Below are 20668 nucleotides of genomic sequence, written 5' to 3'. Positions count from 1 at the left end.
GTATGATACAGCTGCAAATAAGTATTTGAACACCTGAGAAAATCAATGTTAATATTTGGTACAGTAGCCTTTGTTAGCAATTACAGAGGTCAAACGTTTCCTGTAGTTTTTCACCAGGTTTGCACACACTGTAGGAGGGATTTTGGCCCACTCCTCCACACAGATCTTCTCTAGATCAGTCAGGTTTCTGGGCTGTCGCTGAGAAACACGGAGTTTGAGCTCCCTCCAAAGATTCTCTATTGGGTTTAGGTCTGGAGACTGGCTAGGCCACGCCAGAACCTTGATATGCTTCTTACAGAGCCACTCCTTGGTTATCCTGGCTGTGTGCTTTGGGTCATTGTCATGTTGGAAGACCCAGCCTCGACCCATCTTCAATGCTCTAACTGAGGGAAGGAGGTTGTTCCCCAAAATCTCGCAATACATGGCCCCAGTCATCCTCTCCTTAATACAGTGCAGTCGCCCTGTCCCATGTGCAGAAAAACACCCTCAAAGCATGACGCTACCACCCCCATGCTTCACAGTAGGGATGGTGTTCTTGGGATGGTACTCATCATTCTTCTTCCTCCAAACATGTTTAGTGGAATTATGACCAAAAAGTTATATTTTGGTCTCATCTGACCACATGACTTTCTCCATGACTCCTCTGGATCATCCAAATGGTCATTGGCAAACTTAAGACGGGCTTTGACATGTGCTGGTTTAAGCAGGGGAACCTTCCGTGCCATGCATGATTTCAAACCATGACGTCTTACTGTAGTGTATTACCAACAGTAACCTTGGAAACGGTGGTCCCAGCTCTTTTCAGGTCATTGACCAGCTCCTCCCGTGTAGTTCTGGGCTGATTTCTCACCTTTCTTAGGATCATTGAGACCCCACGAGGTGAGATCTTGCATGGAGCCCCAGTTCGAGGGAGATTGACAGTCATGTTTAGCTTCTTCCATTTTCTAATGATTGCTCCAACAGTGGACCTTTTTTCACCAAGCTGCTTGGCAATTTCCCCGTAGCCCTTTCCAGCCTTGTGGAGGTGTACAATTTTGTCTCTAGTGTCTTTGGACAGCTCTTTGGTCTTGGCCATGTTAGTAGTTGGATTCTTACTGGTTGTATGGGGTGGACAGGTGTCTTTATGCAGCTAACGACCTCAAACAGGTGCATCTAATTTAGGATAATAAATGGAGTGGAGGTGGACATTTTAAAGGCAGACTAACAGGTCAGAATTCTAGCTGATAGACAGGTGTTCAAATACTTATTTGCAGCTGTATCATACAAAGAAATAGTTAAAAAATCATATATTGTGATTTCTGGATTTTTTTTATAGATTATGTCTCTCACAGTGGACATGCACCTACGATGACAATTTCAGACCTCTCCATGATTTCCAAGTGGGAGAACTTGCAAAATAGCAGGGTGTTCAAATACTTATTTTCCTCACTGTAAATATCTGGGATTTTTAATTGATTCCCTCTCTTTGGGCCTTATGTTCACCACCTTGTGAAAAAACTAAAGTTGAAATGGGATTTTTCTTTTGAGTTAAGTCCTATCTTTCTTTTGAAGCAAGGAAGAGATTGGTAGCTGCTACTTTTTTGTCAGTGATGTATTATTTTGATATTTATATTCAGGCGCCTAAGCATTGTTTACAGGTGTTGGATTCTGTTTATCATAGAGAATTAAGGTTTATTACTAATTCAAAAGCCCTTACCTATTGTTTACTGTTCTCGGGATAAATCCCTTAATTAACCAATATACATTAGAGAAAGGGCAAGCAGAATGGGTAGATAAATAACAAATTATTTTTAAATGAATTCTGTGGTTGGGAAAAGATGTCTACCCTTTCAAATCAAGACACGCCCAAGTTGTATTTACAAGGTGCCCAAATGGCCATACTAGACTTACTCATGGGCATTTATTGAAGGGTGAAGAAGCACCAAAATGTCTGTAAAACATATTCTTTTGGACTGCCCAATCTTTAATGTTATGAGACAGCACTTTTTATCAGGACAAACTTTGAAGGACTTATTTATGGATCCAGATTTTAAAAAAAAATATTTTTAGCACAAGTACATTTAAAGAATATTTTATAGAATTGTACTTTCCATTGTTTTCATTATATTGTACTTATGATGTTATGTTTGTTAAATGTATATGTATCTGCCATGTAATAGCCGGTGATGCTGATATGGCAATAAACTCAAATACTACTACTACTACTACTACTACTACTGTACTCTCGGTTGCAAGGCCTGTGTTGTCACTCAAGCACTGGTACATATTTATATATACAATTATTTTGGGTTTGCTTCCCTCTTGCTTACAGCAGCATATCATTCAAAACTATTTATTATTATCTTTTAACCATCTGCTTAAATGTATCTTGTAACAACCAGTAACAAGATAAATTATTTTTAAAAGAGTTGATATCACTAAATTAATTTAAGGGTATTTTAAAGCATTTGATTTTGGATTTACTTGATTGTATTTGTTTTGAGTGATTTGTGTACATTCTTTGTATATGTATATTTATGTTTTTATGTTTAAATAACTGTGCTGCCTGTCTTGGCCAGGTCCCTCTTGTAAAATAGATTTTAAATCTCAAAGAGTTTTATTTCCTGGTTAAATAAAGGTTTCATAAAAATATATAAATGAATAAAAGAGCAACATCTGACCAAGGCAGTGCCGGAGGGATAAGGGAGTCCGGTAGAGTCGTAAGGATGGTGGTCTCTGGTGGAGCCGAGGGAGGAAGGAGCCAAGGCGGAGCCAATATGTCGACAGGCTGGATCCGCAGAGCAGAGTGGAGTAAACCAGGGGCCGATAAGCTGACAGGAACCAGCGGAGACAGAGGACACTTGGAGCTGGGCGGGACCAGCGGAGACACAGGAGACTTAGAGCTGGGCGGAACCAGCAGGGACATGAGAATAAGGGAAATATCCTCTTCCAAATTAAAATAGCCACCAGAGATCAGCAGCAGCTCACCCTTAGCAGTGGGTGAGTGTGGGCAGGGTCTACATCCATTCTCTCAAACTTCACTAGCGGTCCCATGGTGGCACATGATCTAGCCAGCTCACACACCTAATCATACTCACAGTGGGGCTCGGGCTCCGGGGCTATGGTTGGTTCACTCCTTTTCTCTGGCGCTGGCTCATGCATCGCGGCAGGCTCAAGCCCTGCATCTACAGTGGGCTCTGGCATCATGTCCGTGCCACGGGGTGATGGCTGGCTGGGCTCTGGGTCCGGAGTGGGTCTAGTGATGTCTTCCGATGGTGAACACTGATCTGTCTGATCACCCACTCCACAAACAAGTTGAAGGTCCCCCAAGACCGACATTGGGCTGTCGTGCTTTTGTGCGTTCGTTCAAGCTGGTGTAAAAGATGACGCACAGAAGAATGCTCAGGAAAGTTTGTGTGACGCCAGTTCTAAAAATCCTCAGGTGTGGTCCTCAAAAGATTGCTGCTCCTGCTCCAATGAAGCGCACGACGGAAGGAATTCCAGAACAATAAATCAATAAATCCACACAAAAAAATAAAAAAATAAAGGAGATCGTTGGAGATACAGGAAACATAACCACATTAATACTGACGTCGACAATACCAGACAAAGAACTAAAGAAAACCCAGCGCTTAAACATATGCTGAGTAATCAGCGTGAAACAGAACAGGTTTGTGGAATTATGGACTATGGAAACTAATTAACAAACACAGGAAAACAGGAACAGAGTGAAAACTAAACTAAAACGGGACATACATGTGACAAATAGTGATAAACCGGAATTTGTTTAGAGAATAGGAAAGAATATTGATGTGCCATTTATCGGTATCGGTATTTGCAAGAATTGGAACATGATGGAAAGTACAATTTCCTGTCACTTTAACATTATCATAAAGCAGTCCTTACTCACAGATGGTCTTGAAAATATACATCTACCACGGTATAGTAAAATCTCTTCAAGTTGACACTTTTCTGCTCGTACACACTGTATACATCAGAACGGCCAGCTCTATTTCAGTTATAGTCAGTCACTTTGAGGTGTTATCAGAGCTTTTTAATCAGTGTGTGGTGTTCACAATGTCTGATGGATCAGTACATGCTCTTATTTCCTGCACCAAAACAGTTTTGAATGCTCCAGTGCTTTTGTCAACCAGCCCCTATTAATGGAATATTTGTGGATGCAGTTCATGTTAACGTTTACAATAGAAAGTGTCATGAATAAATAAACTAACTACTCATGTTGTTTGTGGTTTGTAGCCTCCTGCCGCACCCACCAGTAGGAACTATGCAGAGATGCGGGAGAAGTTGAGACTCAGGCTGACTAAGCGGAAGGAGGAACAGCCTAAGAAGGAAGAATTGCTGCTGGAACGGGATGGGGTGGAAGACCATCGCAAGGTAGAGGACCTGCTACAGTTCATCAACAGCGCAGACAACAAACCTGTCACCAGCTCCAAAGCAGCCAAACGTGCCCGCCACAAACAGAAGAAGGTAAACTCATGCTTTTTTGTCTGTCTACTAATTTATGCAAAAATACATTAAAAATGCAATACTACTGTTCTGATATCGTAATGAAGAATAAAAGGATTTATGTATATGGGTTCTCTGATTGATCAGGTGCTGATGGTTATTGGCCGATAATAGCTTTATATAGTTTGATCGGTGGTCTCTATAAAGGCTGTTCAGAAAAGTGGATCAGATGATGCAAAACTCGCAAGACAATTTTTCTATACACAGCTAAAATTCCTTCATTGCATTAACTGTCTGACAGTTCTATCAAGCATCTGAAAAACTACAATAAATTTGCAAAGTCTTTGTGTAGAGGGGAGACATTGCAACCTTAGCAACTCCACAACAATGACAGTAAGAAACTAGAGGTGTGTTTTTTAATTTTTTTTAAACATTTTTAGTGAATTTCTTTCCTTCAAAGAGGTGTGCTTTCTTTCCTCCCTAAAAGCCCAAACTTAACATCCAAATCAGCTAGATAAGTGATTGTTGGTAAATACAGTCTACTGTTGCTAAACTGCATGACGTGCTCTAATTAAAAGAGCAATTAAAGGGATAGTGCACCCAAAAATGAAAATTAGCCCATGATTTACTCACCCTGAAGCCATCCTAAGTGTATATGACATTGTTCTTTCAGACTAATACAATCAGAGTTATATAAAAAAAGTCCTGGCTCTTCCAAGCGTTATAATGGGAGTACATGGGTATATTTTTTTCGAAGTCCATCAAACCCTATCCATTCGTGATAAAAGGGCTCGAAACGGCTCTGGGGGGGTTAATAAAGTCTTTCTGAAGCGAAGCGATGCGTTCGTGTAAGAAAAATATCCATATTTAAAACTTTATCAACTAAAATAACTAGCTTCCGGCAGACGGCCGTACGCAAGTCGACCTACGCCAAAAGAGTAACACTTTTAAGAGTAAGTGTTTAAAGCTGCGAAATGTATACTGTTTTCATTCCCCAAGCGACCTTCTGTGCATGTGCTCCGAAATGGTTAAAATCACACATGGCATGTCAAAATGCCCGGCTTGGTGAGTAGTCAGTTATGTGTTAAGTGAACATAAACAGTTGGGAAATGAGTCGCATGTCTAACAGTATATTGAATCCATACAATAGGTCTTAAAGTGACAGCAGCCTAATATTCCTGCTTCTGTCTATGTCCTTAATGTTAATTACACTCACTGCTCTTTAGTCAATTTAGTAGGATTAATGTAAATGTAATTTATAGTGTAAACAATGCAGTGTTGTTTTACATATGATTTCTTTCTGTTGATAAAGACTGTTCTGCGTTTTATTTGTATTTATTTCACAGTGCTGTTTTTAAGGTCTAAAGCTGTTCCCAATTACTTTTAAGAGATGGAATGGAAGACGTTGCACATGTTGCTTGCCAATAAATAAGAGTTGTCAAATCATGATACTTTCTTATCTCTTTTTTTTTTATATACTTAAAATATATTAAGAATAGTATCATTTATTTCGGTGATCGATTCGCCGTTATCAGTGATCGACCCAAAAGTAGAATATATATGTGTGTGGGATCATGTGTGTATATATCTTATTGGGGTTGTCATGAGATTAACTGTCTAGGGGTTTGTTTGGGTGCAGCTGGAGGAGAAATCTCGTCTTGAGGCAGAGGCTCGGGAACTGGAGATGCAGCAGCAGCTTTTAAAGGAACAGAGAAGGCAGCAGCAGGAGGAGGAGGAGGCACTGAAGCAGGAGCTCCTCCGTCTGCAGGAAATGCAGCACTTGAGGGCATCTAAGAAGAAAAAGAAAGACAATAAAGCCAAGGAGGTGACCAAGTCTGAAATTCCTTCTCTCGTTCCAACAACCAACAACCCTCAGCCTCTTCAGCAAACAGCACAGAGCGTTTTAGAAAAGAACATGCAGAACGGCAAAACACAGCTACTGCACAGTCTCATCCGTCTCGGTCCTAAGGAGCCTCGTCTAGAACCTGAATTACCTACCAATGGGAAGAACGGCCCATCGCAACAGCCAAGCCCAAAGACTTGCAAAGAGAGACCCTCAGACTTTCCTGACCTCCAGAATGGCACCACCTCCCACCCAGAGTCCTCCCATACCAAGGTCAAACCCAAACAGCAAACAAATGGCTCCAAAACCAACGGTGAAGCCACAAAGAGGCCAGCCGAGACCTCCAAAGCTCCAGAGCCTCCAAAAGCTGGGAATGCGGCCAGCCCTCAAACTGACGCCAAAGCCAAGCAGAGAGCTTCAGAGGAGTCAGTGACCGAGATCAAGAGGGAAGAGAGGACTAATGGGAGAAAGCCACAGAATGGAGGGAAAGACGAGAGGAACTCTCCAATTATCGAATCTTCAGCTTTAGACCCTCCTCAGCAGAATGGCAAAGTCCCAAACAACGAGTCCCCTCAGCCCAAAAGCAAACCCAAGAAGAATAAGAAGAAAAAAACAGACAAGATGAATAACTCAATAGGTGAGTGTGAACTGCCAAATTGTCTGAAGATAAACGATCAAACGAATGTTTTACAATTTGTTCACTTTTGAACAAGTCAGAATTCTCTTATTGTCCAACAGATGATGTGTTTCTGCCCAAAGACATTGATTTGGACAGCGTAGACATGGACGAGACCGAACGTGAAGTGGAATATTTTAAAAGGTACTGTTTGATAGTATTCAGTAATATTCTGAAGTGCGGTCACATTAGCAAAATTTCGTGCAAAAACAGGTCCATTGTTAATAGCATGCATAAAGGTCTGCTTATACAGTAGACACTTTCAAACCAGGCAGCTTTCTTTTGGTCACTGCGGCAAAATCGTGTGACCAACTTGAACGTGCAAAATCTGCATGGGGAACTTTTTCATCCTCACACGAAACTCCCGGTCGTGTGGATTGGAATGACTCTATTTTGCCATTTGGAATTTCGCTAAGCAATGGTACATGTGACTTTTCTCAGGCATTCATGACCTTTTGTTCCCCAATGACTTTATTCTTCACCCTTTCCGCAGGTTCTGCTTGGACTCTGCGCGACAGACGAGGCAGAGGTTGTCCATCAACTGGTCCAATTTTAGCTTGAAGAAGGCCACGTTTGCTGCCCACTAATGGGTCTTCCAGAGACAATGGCAGGAATCGATAAGCGTTCCTCTGGTTTCTTCTCTCTCTCCCACATTTCTACAGATTGACTGCTGACCCCAGTGCTGCTATGCTTCAACCGCTCCTCTGGTCTACATTATCCATGCCGCCTTGCCTTTTCCTTGTTGCTCTGGTTTCTGCAAAGAACCCAAAGCGGGCTTATATTCCTGCAGTACTTCTGGAGAGAAAAAAAAGAGCAAAGTCAAAAAACAACTCCAAAATGCTACTCTATAAGTTTATCCCTATTATTTTGGTTTCCCTTTTCTTCTTTTAAAAAGCGTGTGCGCTTTTTGTCAGTGAGTGGGCCGTTTCCCTTAGGTCTGTGTGTCATGTTCTGGGTTTTCTCTGGCTTTATGTACATTGGATGAAGGCACTGCAAATGACATGCTTAAAGAAAAAAGCTGAATATGAAAAAAAATCAACTGTGGCTTTGCTCACCTTTGCACCTAGCACTGCACTTCCTCACACCTCATCGTCAAGAGAATCGGACTGGTCAGCTTCACGTCATTGTCCCCTTTCTCTCCCTTTATCAGGAGATTGGCTAATACTTGACAATGTTCACGTCAGTTCCATTTAAAATTGTTCAGAGTAACAACTGTGTTCAAGTTACCATTTTATTTTTGTTTTTTATTTTTCATTTTTTTTTTCAACTTGTACCAAGCTTGTATCAGAATACTTTCAGAATTGAATCGAAAAGAACAATACTCACACTATCAATCTGTTATAGAGTGTATATTGTATTAACACTGAAGCCGGACTGGCTACTTTTTAACATATTGTTAAGTAATATTAAAATCTTGTCTTTCTTTTTGAAAGATGGAATACAGTAGAGTGGCAGGACATTTCTGTGTCAGTTGTCTTTTTTTCCATCTGCATCTTATAAAACTTACCAAATTCCTAACCTCATCCAATCAAGGGGAAATACAGAGCCAACTGCAGATCAACATAACAGGAGCAACCTAACACCCTAATTTGCATGACCTGGCACCTTGCAAACGGGTCCGTCCCCATCGTTCTGGTAAGAACGGATGCGTGTGAAACACCACAACTGTTTCACTCAGTGTTTACGGTTTTACACTGGCTGTATCTGCATACTTAAAGGGTTAGTTCACCCAAAAATGCTGTCATTAATTACTCACCCTCGCTCCATTCCACATCCGTAAGACCTTCGTTAATCTTCGGAATACAAGATATTTTTAATGAAATCCAAGATTTCTGTCCCTCCATAGATATCCAACGCAACTTGCACATTCAAGCCCCAGAAAGGTAGTTAAAGTAATCCATGCGACTCCAGTGGTTCTATCCCAATTTTATGAAGCAACGCGAGTGCTTTGTTTGCGAAAAAAAAACAACCACCATAATTTAGTTTGATTTATTTACTACCTTTCTGGGCCTTGAAAGTGGTAGTTGCGTTGGATCTCTATGGAGGTACAGAAACCTCTCGGATTTCATTTAAAAATATCTTAATTTCTGAAGTCTTATGGGTTTGGCACGACATGAGGGTGAGGAATTAATGACAGAATTTTATTGCTAACACTTTTAGCAATAATAACAGTGATAATAGTTATCCAAACATTTGGGATAATTTGCTCAATTTGAGGTGAAGTCATAAATAGTTTAAGGTTTATTTTTGCTTTGTTTTCTTTCCTCTTTCCTTATTACCAGGGTGTGGCAGGTACAATCCCGGTTCAGGCTGGTGTTTTCACTAATCAGTAAAACCATCTTTTCCAGTGCAATCAATGAGCGTCGTTGGACAGGGTTTCGGCAGTTTCTGCTGAGAGGTAAGTGAATGTTGAAGGTGAAAATAACCTTAAATGTATTTCAGATTTTATCATTTAACACAACTTATTTCAACTAAGCATGCCCTGCTGAAATACATATTGAGATAAAGGTGATGTTTATGCTGGCGGCTGTTTTTGATAAGAAAAAAATGGCGGGAAAATCCCTGCCATCCCATGAAGGGTGTGTTAAAGTCAACATGAAATTAAAATAGACTTTCTAAATGTTCCTTGTGTTATTGTGCATGATTCTCCATTTCAAACTAATCATTTGGTTGTTTCTTTTTATTTCTCTTTTATTTAAGTCTGTCATTACCTTGTCAGAAAGGCTGCCTTCCAAAGGTGAATCATTTTGTTTGATAAGTTGAACTGGAAGTACTGATCAATTTGAAGTTTTTCTGACAAACTCTTCATTTGAGCTAAACTCTTTAATATAAAAATGTTTTATGTTAAAAACTATTTTGTTGATAGTGATCAGAAGTTTGATTTAACTTGGTGTTCAAAGTGACAGATCATTTAGAAGTATTTACATGGTTTTGGCTTTCACTTCTAAAGTGCAACAAAATGATGATTACCTCACTCTTCAAGAAATGTATTGGAATCACATTTTAAAATGGGAGGGAGGGCATATTTTTAAGCTTCGAAACCACTTGACAGACTATTTCTAAACTTACAACTCCCACAGAAAGGGAACTTTTGTCACTATCCGTCATCATCAAACTTTGTTTTATGTAGGGCTTTTTTTTTTCTTCTTTACTTCCTGCCAAAAAAAAACCTTCTTCGCTGTGGTAAACGCCTACCTCCTTTTAGCATGTAACAAAGAAACCGATATAACAGGTTAGAGAGACTGTTGCTTGTCTTGTTCTGGAAGAGATGATCTAATTTTAGTAATTGATAATATATTTAAACATATTTACACCATCATGCCATTCTCAATGGCAAGTATAAATTTAGTGCCTGGTTTATAAAACTTTATCAGGCAATAACTTTATACTTACCATTTAGAATGGCATGATGGTGTAAATATATTATCAGTTACTAAAATGAGATTAGCATAACCGATGGCCATATGCAGACTGATATCTAAAAGTTTTTTTTTTTTCTTTCTTACTCACTAACATTTAGATAATTAAATCAAATAAAAAGAACTAAATAGGTTAGCTGAAGTCCATAGATATCCACATCAGTTCGTACTGCCATTAAAACTTCCTCCAAAAAGTGGAAAAAAATTGTAAACTAAACAATATTTTAGTGTAGTAATCTAGAATTTAAATGTTATTGTAAAATAAATAAAAAATAATAAAAAAAAAATATATATAAAAAAAAAAAATATATATATATATATATATATATATATATATATATATATATATATATATATATATATATATATATATATATATATATGACTTTTTTATTCCTTTATATAAAATAAAAATGTATTACGTTTACATTTAATACATTTAAATTTTATAATGGAAAAATATATAGTAAAATAATTCACTTAATTAAAATAGATTTATTTAAATAATTTAAAAAAAATCAACACGTGTTTGGCTGGGAAACCGGAGAATGAACAATGGGAGATTTTGTGAATCTCCTGGAAGTGCTTCTGTGAGTCTGCCCACTTTTAGTCCCCCGTGATGCAATGCTGGAGTTACCTCATTTATGTAAAATCTTTTTAGTAAGACATTTCTGGTTGAGGCCAGATTCATTTTGTACTTTCAACATGAAGTTTACTTGTTTCGACTGAATAAGAAAAACAACTACACAAGATGACTGCATGCATATCAATACACACATCTTTTCTCTCTCAAACACACACACACAAAAAAAAAGAAGAAAGGAGAAAGAAAATTCTCCTATAGACATTTGGGAATTAAATTTAAGTTGAGTATTAGATAAATGTAACAAGATCCAAGTATGTTCCCTTGCCATATTCATCTGGATATAACAACAACTGTCCTTTATTATCCTGTCTTGACAGGACTATGTGCAGAGCCTAGATGTCTAGAATCAGTCTTCCAAAGAGGGACTTGGACAAGAAAAGGGTCAGAAAGAGAGGGAGAGCTGGGATTATTAAAGAGGAATCAAAGATCGGAGATGAGATAGTGTAGTTTGTAATCACTCATGAAGATCTTTTCATTGAGGATGGACCAGAGTTGAGGAGAAACAGAGAGCTTAATAGGGAAAACCCCCATCGTTCCACATACTGGAATTGACAGTAGAGTTCTGATCGCTCTTATCTAAAAAACAACACAACGGGTCGTGATAACTCTTAAGACAGTCAGAAACAACAACAGTGTAAAATAAAGTGCTGCTCTTTCAAATGAGCTAGCCAGTGCTCGGGAATTCCCTGCGTTGAAGATTAAAGGCCATGTTTATCTGTTTTGGCATGGAATTTGGCAAAGTTTTCCCAGCCGGAACAGCATGGCAGGTAAAGTTGAGGATAATAAAGACTAGACAAGCTACACCATAATAGGCTACTTGTTTTTCTTTTTCTTTTTTCTCTCTTCTCCATTGTACAAGTGCAGGATTCTTGTGAAGTGCTGACCTGGTGTATCTCAATTCTGGAGCTATTGTGTAAGTCTTTACTGTAAAAGTCATGTGATCATTTGACCTAATTATTTCCACTTTCTGAAGGAGGCTTGTGGTGTGCGTGCTTTTCTGCAATAGATGTACAGGCCTCACATTATTATAAATGTGAATGTAGTGTGTGTGTGTGTGTGTGTGTGTGTGTGTGTGTGTGTGTGTGGAGGTGGGGAATCCCTTCCAGCCTACCTTTCACTTCTCCAAGGAAAAAAGGTTTCGTAAAAGAACAAAACACCCCACACATCCATTTACTTCAGCTTTTCGCTAATCTCTAGTAATGTTCTTCACAGCAACACAATTTTCTCAATGACTTTGCAACTAAAATTACTCTGTTCTATGCAGAACTGCTGCGGCTACAAGCATCTTCCGAAGTGTGTACTTGTGCTTGAGCAACGTCATTTCGAGAGTGGTGACTTGACTGAAGTAGAGAGCATGAAACTCCTGCTGGAGTTTTCCCTCCTACCCCCGTGGCAGCTAGCTAGGGCCGTGTGTCTGACCTCATCAGGGGTTTATTGACTCAGGGGACCATGATGTTCCTTTACATGTCTGACTACATCTTGAATAAGCTGAATATGGACCTGAAATGATGACCGGTTTCCCAGATATAACACACACACAAATGCCTACGGAACCATTTAGGAGGCAAATTACTTTTTGTGTTCACAATTCACAGAAATGCTCATCAGGTTAATGGTTAATGCTGTCACTTTAGTAATAATTGTATTTGTATAATATTTATAAATGTCAGCTACTTGTGGTTCCAACTTGTCGCCCACCTAACATTTTTACTCCCAAACAAAGTTTCAATTTGACCTCACTATGCTAAACAATGAACAATTATATATTTTTTAGAATACCATTTATTGCAACATGTTAGGGTTAGTAATGGTTACATGTTAATTTTGATTCCGATTTAATGTATAATGAAAAATTGATTGCAGTTCAGTGATGGAGTCGGTTATAAACTCGGTAGTGATTTACTGATGGAGTGAGTCTGATTTAAAACAATTTCAACGAAAACGTTTTGTCATTTCAATCGCAATTCAGAATTCGAACTACACCATTGCCGCATGTCTGCAATCTCGCCACTATATAAACAACTCTTTAAATCTTTATTTAAAAAACATTTTCCCTTAAAGTTTGAGTTAGAATAGTTTGCAAGCACGCGATTATAAACAATGAGGTTGTCAAAGTTGACTAGCGAGTTTTCGATTCGTTGTGATGTTGAATGTCCATGAAAACATCTGAGGTCACATTTAGCCACTTGTTAGCAACCACCTTTTTCAAGACGAGGTAGTTTGTTTTAGAATAAAATGTGAAAATATCTTGAGCTTGTGACTTCAGGATGATGGAACCGGTAATGCGAAAATTATTCTGAATGTTTGGGTTTTGGACAACAAAAATACATCATCCCAGCGCCACTCTATCAACTAATGCCAAAAGATATAACAAATCACATATCGACACACACAGTGTTTTCCAAACTGTCACCAATGGCCACTATAGTCTATTTTAAATTCATTTTAGTGCACTTTAGTCGGTCTGAATCACTTCATAATGGATGTGTTACTGGCCTCTCAAAGCTACGGCAGCGGTTCAGTTACAGTACTAGGCACAAAATGTTTATCAGACAATAGTTATTTGATTCAGTGAATATGTATTTGATGAGAGATATTAGTTACAGACCTTGTTTGGTCCCATAGCCGCCTCCCCTTTAAATAGCCAGTCCCACTATATCCCTCTACCCGAAAGTCACCTACTTCTCTTCTGCTATTCACTTCCAGGCCTCAGGACAGCTGAGAATTTGCTGCAGTTATAGCCTCTCCACTCAGTTGTGCTTGGGTAGGGGCTTTCCACCACTTGTGCACATCACACACTCTTCAAAATCCCGTGGGACTGGAGTTTAATGCTCTGACACACTATGCCTCATGGTCTTACTAGTATTATCACGACTATCTCATTGTCTGGTTTCCCATATCTTACTAATAATTACCATTGACTGTACAAATACACTCACAAACACAAACAAGGTTACAAATGGCTTAGAAAATGATCTTTAAGCAAATATTTTATTATAAAAATAAATCATCTTATAGTTATCACATTTCTGTTTTATTTTGCCATCCCTGGCATAATGTCTTATTGTCAATTGATTTTTGTTGTTAGTACCTTTTAAACCCTGTAAAAGTGTGCTGCACTAGGAGGCCATTTTGTCAGACGCAGCAACTGAGACGTCACGCCTCAATTTACCAGGATGTAGGGAACTTCCTCTCTTACTTAAAACTAGAATGTTTTTAACTGCAGAGGGGGATCAAATGGCAAGTACCTCACAGTCAAAAGGTGCCTAGAAGTCTGAGAAAGTAATGACGTTATACGTCGTAACCATCTAACATTTATAATCGGAAACTGAAGTTTGATATATACGGTATATGAATCAAATAGTAAAATATCAAAAGATTGTTAATAGTGTGTACTGTGCTGCTCTGTATTTCTTGGTACAAATAATGATCTGATAATTATTTAATGTGATACATTTAACCTGAAGGCAAGTAATAACAATATACCTACAAATGAAATATATAAACATTACAATATACTTTACAAATAGCACCATGACAAAAGTATGAATTATATTCAATAGTCTAATAACAAAGAAGCTTATGTATTAAATATAAAAGAATATGTACTTTTATCATCTGTATTTGGAAATAATTATAATATAGCAAAAAGTGCAAACCAGCTGATAAAGAGAATACATATCAAGTGAGGTATATGATACCCATTTTATGATCCATCTGAACTATACACAGATCTGCAATACAGCATTAAGCAAAATTTGACTGAAGCTCGTGGCATGCTTAAAACCATGACACCAAACAAATGGCAAAACCCAGTGACTTATAAACCACAATTGCTTGACATTGAATAACGTTTCATAACCAAACCATCTGCATTCTATGACAGCCATGTGAGTAAGCCTTTCAACTGGAAATGACCAACCTAAAGTCATATTCTGAGTCCTATGCCACAAGCAGTCTTCTGAACATCAACCAAGTCCACAATTGAAAAGAAAATAGAAAGAGAAAAAAAAAAGAAAGAAAAAAAAAGCTCTTCCTTCGACTCCATCCTGTTTAAACGTGTCCCTGCCTTCATCAACACCCTGTCGCACATCTCACAGTCTGCGAGCTTGTAGTGATTATGTCCTCAGTGCTTTCTGTGCCCTGTGAAAAGTCAGTGAGGTAAAAGACTCACAGCTTGGCACACTCGTCCCAGTGGTTTAGGTATTCGGCCGCGTGCTCATCGTCATATGTGGTGAGACACCGAGGGCACTGCAGTTCAGCGGCTCCCTGTGGTGCAGTGTTACTGATAGTCCTTTTTGAGCTTGCTTCTGGGGGACTGTTCCTTAGTGGTTCGGCAGTGTCCGTTTGTCTGGAAACTTTTTTAAGGCCCATGTGAGGTCGGCGTGAGGATGAGGCGTCTTGGACACTCTGCATGATGAAGAAACAAGGCATGCTATTATAAGGAAATGGCCTTTGGATTAAAAAAGAAAAACTCATGCTAGTTGGGGAGGTGGGGTGGGGGGTAGTTATGCTGGCGTTAAATGAAAATTAATCTCTATTGTAAATACGTTACAGATATTATTGTGAATGAATCATCCATGTATATTACATTTTTTTTTTACCAAGTAATGTTTAATCAAAATGTCATAATGACAGACTTTTCTCTATGATGTATGCTGGACTTCACCAATAATTTAGTCTGCTTTAATTATTGAGTGCAAAGTCATCTCAAAATCAAATCCTCAAACAATGGACAGTGCCCACCCTACATTTTTTTTTATTTTTTATAATCCATTGCACTTGGATGTGTGTGTGTGTGTGTGTATATGTGTGTGTATATATATATATATATATATATATATATATATATATATATATAAAATAAAATAAAATGAAAGAATAGATCTGTTGCTACACCAATTTCATTGTGACTTAAAAAAAAACAAACACTAATTTAAAAACAATTTAATATATATATTTTGAAATATTTTTTAGGTGCTTTTTCAAATATCATGAATTATTGATTCAAAATATGCTTGCTGTTTGGGTTTAGTAGTAAATAACGATACAGAAAAGAAAGGAAAAAATTGCTTTAAATAATTATTTAAAATAATGTTTTAAATACGATTTTTTTTTTTTTGTCATATCCTGAATTATTCATCCATAAATATCATTCGTATTTCGGGGAGTTGCACCACATGACATCTTACATCCCAAATTAGTCTCATCACAAAGATTAAAAATTTTCTTTTCAAGAATATAATTCTTATTTCATAATTTCAAATTTCATTGAGGCTTTTTTAAATGCTACATGCCTGTGTGCGTATTTGCAGTTGAAGTCGCCCAACTTCGTCTTGAAGGTCCAGGATTTTACCCTGAGCCCTCTCTCGGTCTGCCCTCTCCGATTTGAAGTCCTCAATATAGGCCAGAACCTATGAGAGAACAAGGAAAGGACTTGGTTTATGGGCAGCAAACCAAACAAATTACTTCTCATCTTTGCTGTTACAAAAATACACCGACTTCCTGTTTAAGAGGAATTCAAACTCTGCTAGTTGAACTGGTACAGACCTGCTGCTCAAGCATCTGAATGCGCTCCTGGTCTCTTCTTGTACTGTCATCCCTCTCTCTGCCGAGTCTCTCGCACTCCATCATCCTGTCCTGCAGGAGGCCGTTGAGCCGTGCGATCTCCTGCTGGAACAAAGCCATGCTGCCCGCAGCCTGAGTTTGGGTCAGGGTCGGACCTGCAGATGCCAGACCGTTTGACTCTTTCAACTTTTGACACAAACCCCTCACGTACTCCTCTCTACTGGAGTCATACTTCTGCCACTTTGAGTTTAAACTTTCCACCTAAGATGGAACAAAAACATATATTTATGATGTGAACAGAAAAAAATTACATGATATTTTCCAGGAATATTTTTACATTTCCGTAAAATGTACTGAGTGACATTTTCTGACAAATGTCAGTGATCATGTGATCCTTACATAGGCAACTCTCTTTTTAAGCTGGTCATTCTCCTCTTCTAACTTGCTGATGATGACATTTAGATGGGGTATTTCAGGGGAATCTTTTGTCTTATGAAGATACAAAAATGCAAGGTCAAATATAATTGTTAAACAGCAATTTCTACGTTTTTTTAAAAGATGGTCCAGATTTTGTAGAATGCTGATAGTTTCCAACACACCTCATTAACTTGAGCTCTCTGATCGGTCATGGCTGTCTTGCTTTTCTCTTTCTCCATGTGCCCCAAAAGCTCCTGGCACACCTGCACAGTGGCCCCCAGTTGGGCCCTCAACTGCTCTGCTTCTTCAGCAAGAGAGTTGCAAAGGACGGCCCTGGTGGCCTGTGTCCGATCCCTTTCGGCCAAAGTGGAGCGTAGTTGCTGGATCTCCCTCTCTTTCTCCTGCTCGGGCCTTTCCCTGATGGTCTTCAGCTCTTGATCCTTCTCCTTCAACTTTTCTTGCAATCGCTGAATCTCCTGGAACAAGCAAACAGTCAGGAGACTCTCTCACGCAGTTCAGGTGAATGTTAACAAATGCACTTGTTTCGCCACAGCTCAAGCATACACGTATCCAAATACACTCAAAGGCAAACAAACGGTACAAATCTGCTGAAAAACATCTTAAACCATAATAAACTGATTTGCTGGTCTGGCTTATCTGCTTGGATTTTGGGCAATTTTGCAAATTATCACTCTGGGAGACCACCTTAAACCATTAAAAAAAAAAAAAAAATGTGTATATATATATATATATATATATATATATATATATATATATATATATATATATATATATATATATATATATAATCACTATTATTATGTTTTATTTAGTAAGGAATTCAAAAACTTTACAAAGAAGATTCTCTACAGTGGGGTTGTTGGCAAGAAAAAAAAAATGTTGTTGTAAATAATTGCATAGGAGCAGTAGGAAAACAAGTGAGAAATGTGTTGTAACTTACTGTTTTACTGGTTTCCAGTCTCTGGGCGGTGTCCACCTCTGATTCCATGAGTTTTTGCTTTAATTTGCAAATTTCCTTACACAAACTCTCGATTAGAGATTTCGACGGCCCTACAATATAAGGGTCCTCTCCCTCAATGACCACGGTTTTCTCATACTTCCCCAGTCTTGCCTTTAAATCGGCGATAATTCCGTCTTTGGATGTAACCAAGTGATTTAAACGAGCAATTTCTTGTTGTGTTTCGTGGTTAAATGTGTTGAGTGTAGAGCAGCTGCGCAACTTCGCCCTCAGCGCCTCGTTCTCCCTCTTCATCTCATCCATGCTGAATAATCCGCTCGCGCGTTAAAACGAGTACATAAAGTACGAATTTCCCATAGATTGTACAGGTTTGAGTGTTATAGGCTACAGACGTCTGCTGTAGACCAAAAGCAGAAAGCTTAAGCCTGTGAGAGTCTCACTCAATTTCGAAATTATTTTATGAAGAGGGGATTTCCTTGCGGGGACTTCCCCCATCTCAAATTGGGTATATTTTTTCTCGTACTTCACATAAAACATCGAAAAATAGTTAGGTAACAGTCCCTATTTTGGCATTAAAAGAGGTTAACTGTGGAGTCGCGTGTGATTTAATTGTGGTTTTAGACTTTTTAAAGGCAGTTGTCTCTCTTTGGTGTCATATCAGGTTTGGGGAGATCACAGTTCTGCTTGACGCCGCCCGGTGCGTGTGCACGAAGAATGCGCGCTACCCTTCCTGTACGTGTGCCAGTGACGCGACGCGAAAAAAAAAAACTAGTGTAGACATCTTCCTGATTATAATAGGGACGGTTTAGTTTGACAGTGTAAAAACGGGGTGTATACTGGACTTTAACACGCACGCCATAGTCATAAAGTCAATATGTGGCGTCCACGCGCAGAGCGTGTGAAGCTGGGAGCTGCATGTTGAACTTGGCAAGGTGGCACGGCTTTCAGATAACTGAAGACTTAGTGAAGCTTCTCTGTCGACGAATGTAAGGCATGAATGAAAGTAGGGGAAAGAAAAACAGTATTCACATCTCTAAAGTGATAGTCCACCCAAAAATTAAGACTCTGTGATCAAGGCTGCTCACCCTCATGTCGTTCCAATCCAAACCTTTAGCTTATGTCTTCTACTGAACACAAAAGAAGATATTCTGAAGAATGTTTTTAACAAGACAGCTTTGGTTCCTATTAACTCCCACTGTTTATATATATATATATATATATATATATATATATATATATATATATATATATATATATATATATATATATATATATATATATATATATGGGACATTCTACCAGAAACGTACATTTTCTATCCCCCCCCAAAAAAAAAAAAAATAGTATTAACCTTCAACTTTAACACTGACTTTAACAAAGGAGATAGTGAATAATTGTAAATTATTGAAATCCCACCTCTGCACATAATAATTTTTGAATAATAAGCATTTTAATATGCAGTTACTCTTTAAAATGTCAGGCTCCGTCACCGACATGGCTGATAATGTAAGTGTGTTAAAGAATATGCTCTCTTCTGCACAAATATCATCATTTTAATGAGGATCTGTCCCTTATTGAAGGAAACATATAATTCATTAAAAAAAACACAGCTATCAGGCTGATTTTGCTTGTTTTGTGGGCTCTTAGATAAAGAATGACCATCAGGTTCACATAATGTTGTTGAATAAGGGGCTTTTGGGGTAAAAGTATATATATATACCGGAGTTAAACAGTGGGAGTTAATAGGAACCAAAGTTATATAAATATATAGGCTATATAAAAAATTTTTTTTTCTTCCATACAATGGAGGTCAATATAGAATCCACAGAAGAGTGTTGTAATCAAAAATATTCAACCCCCATTGCAAGTCAGACTTTCAGCTGTTTGCAATGAACAAATCAAACAAAAGTAATTGAAATAGCTCAACACAACAAATGTTTTAAGTGGTTTCCCCAAATTCAACTGAAAATGCAACTTTTAATGACTTCTACAGTCTCAAAAATATTCAACACCCTGAACAGAATCTCTCACAACAGGTGTTGTCTCAAGCACACCTGATGCAACTAATCAAGGGCTTCATTAATTGCACCAGGTGTGCTTGACCTAGAACACATGAAAAATCTGAACGGTCTTTGCTGAGTGTCACATTTGAGTCAAATGTGTGGTCCCAAAAGTTAAGCGAATATATCATTGCCATTCACAAACAAGTAATAAGATAGCGAAGTCACTAAATGTTCCTAGAGACACCATTGAAAGCATGGTTCGCAAATTTCTAAGTTATTGGAACAGTGGTAACACTACCTGGATAGGGCAGAAAAAGGAAGTTATTAACGGCTGCAACCAGGTTTCTTAGAAGGCAAGTTCAGAAAAACCCTCTAGCTACAAAAAACCTGCAGCAAGACTTGGTGGCAGCGGGCACTGAGGTTTCAGCTTGCACTGTAAGGCGCGTAATAAACACATGCAGTTTCCATGCCAGAGCTCCACTACTGACCCAAAAGCACAAGAAAAGTCGGCTCCAATTGATGCTCTGGGGCTGCTTTTCATCCTCTGTCACTGGAAACATGCCGTCTGTGGAAGGCAAGATGGATTCATTGAAGTATCAGGAAATCATAGGAGAAACGTCATGCCGTCAGTGAGGAAGCTGAAGCTTGGGTGTCATTTGACCCTCCAACAG

General features: G+C 38.6%; 3 protein-coding genes across 13 annotated transcripts in view; 2 read left to right on the top strand and 1 right to left on the bottom strand.

The window, feature by feature from the left end:
- fam193a (family with sequence similarity 193 member A) overlaps positions 1 to 8424 on the top strand; it is a 38388-nt gene extending 29964 nt beyond the window's left edge. For both annotated transcript variants that reach the window (XM_084100618.1, XM_084100619.1), the window contains 4 exons: positions 4237 to 4467; positions 6086 to 6926; positions 7028 to 7109; positions 7459 to 8424. In XM_084100618.1, the coding sequence (XP_083956744.1) occupies positions 4237 to 4467; positions 6086 to 6926; positions 7028 to 7109; positions 7459 to 7552 (1248 nt within the window). In that variant the 3' untranslated portion in view covers positions 7553 to 8424. The remainder of the gene's footprint in view (positions 1 to 4236; positions 4468 to 6085; positions 6927 to 7027; positions 7110 to 7458) is intronic.
- A 36-nt stretch (positions 8425 to 8460) lies between these two features.
- sparcl1 (SPARC-like 1) overlaps positions 8461 to 20668 on the top strand; it is a 31064-nt gene continuing 18856 nt past the window's right edge. For 5 of the 10 annotated variants that reach the window (XM_084100643.1, XM_084100644.1, XM_084100640.1 and 2 more), the window contains exons 1-2: positions 8461 to 8600; positions 9248 to 9363. The gene's annotated coding sequence lies outside the window, so the exon portion shown is untranslated. Of the gene's footprint in view, positions 8601 to 9247; positions 9364 to 11894; positions 11944 to 15939; positions 17535 to 20668 lie in introns of those variants that run through there. The other 5 variants (XM_084100641.1, XM_084100642.1, XM_084100645.1 and 2 more) reach the window with 3 other exon arrangements.
- tnip2 (TNFAIP3 interacting protein 2) lies at positions 14003 to 18461 on the bottom strand. Its single transcript, XM_084100739.1, has 6 exons — positions 17977 to 18461; positions 17198 to 17491; positions 16998 to 17087; positions 16581 to 16859; positions 16328 to 16444; positions 14003 to 15440 (listed from the first exon to the last, which is right to left on the bottom strand). The coding sequence occupies exons 1-6, from the start codon at positions 18295 to 18297 to the stop codon at positions 15201 to 15203; spliced, it is 1341 nt and encodes a 446-aa protein (XP_083956865.1). The 5' UTR covers positions 18298 to 18461; the 3' UTR covers positions 14003 to 15200.

This window comes from Abramis brama (assembly GCF_963993115.1).
Source record: "Abramis brama genome assembly, chromosome: 2".
Classification (NCBI taxonomy): domain Eukaryota; kingdom Metazoa; phylum Chordata; class Actinopteri; order Cypriniformes; family Leuciscidae; genus Abramis; species Abramis brama.
This window is presented reverse-complemented; position numbering and strand designations above follow the sequence as displayed.

Bases quoted from the DNA above. Each gene is read 5' to 3' on its own strand.
- tnip2 (XM_084100739.1), bottom strand. From the start codon at position 18,297: ATGGATGAGATGAAGAGGGAGAACGAGGCGCTGAGGGCGAAGTTGCGC. The intron at 17,492-17,976 runs GTAAGTTACAAC...TGCTTGTTCCAG, and splicing joins GACTGGAAACCAGTAAAACA to GAGATTCAGCGATTGCAAGA. The intron at 15,441-16,327 runs GCATGTAGCATT...TTCATCATGCAG, and splicing joins AACTGCAAATACGCACACAG to AGTGTCCAAGACGCCTCATC.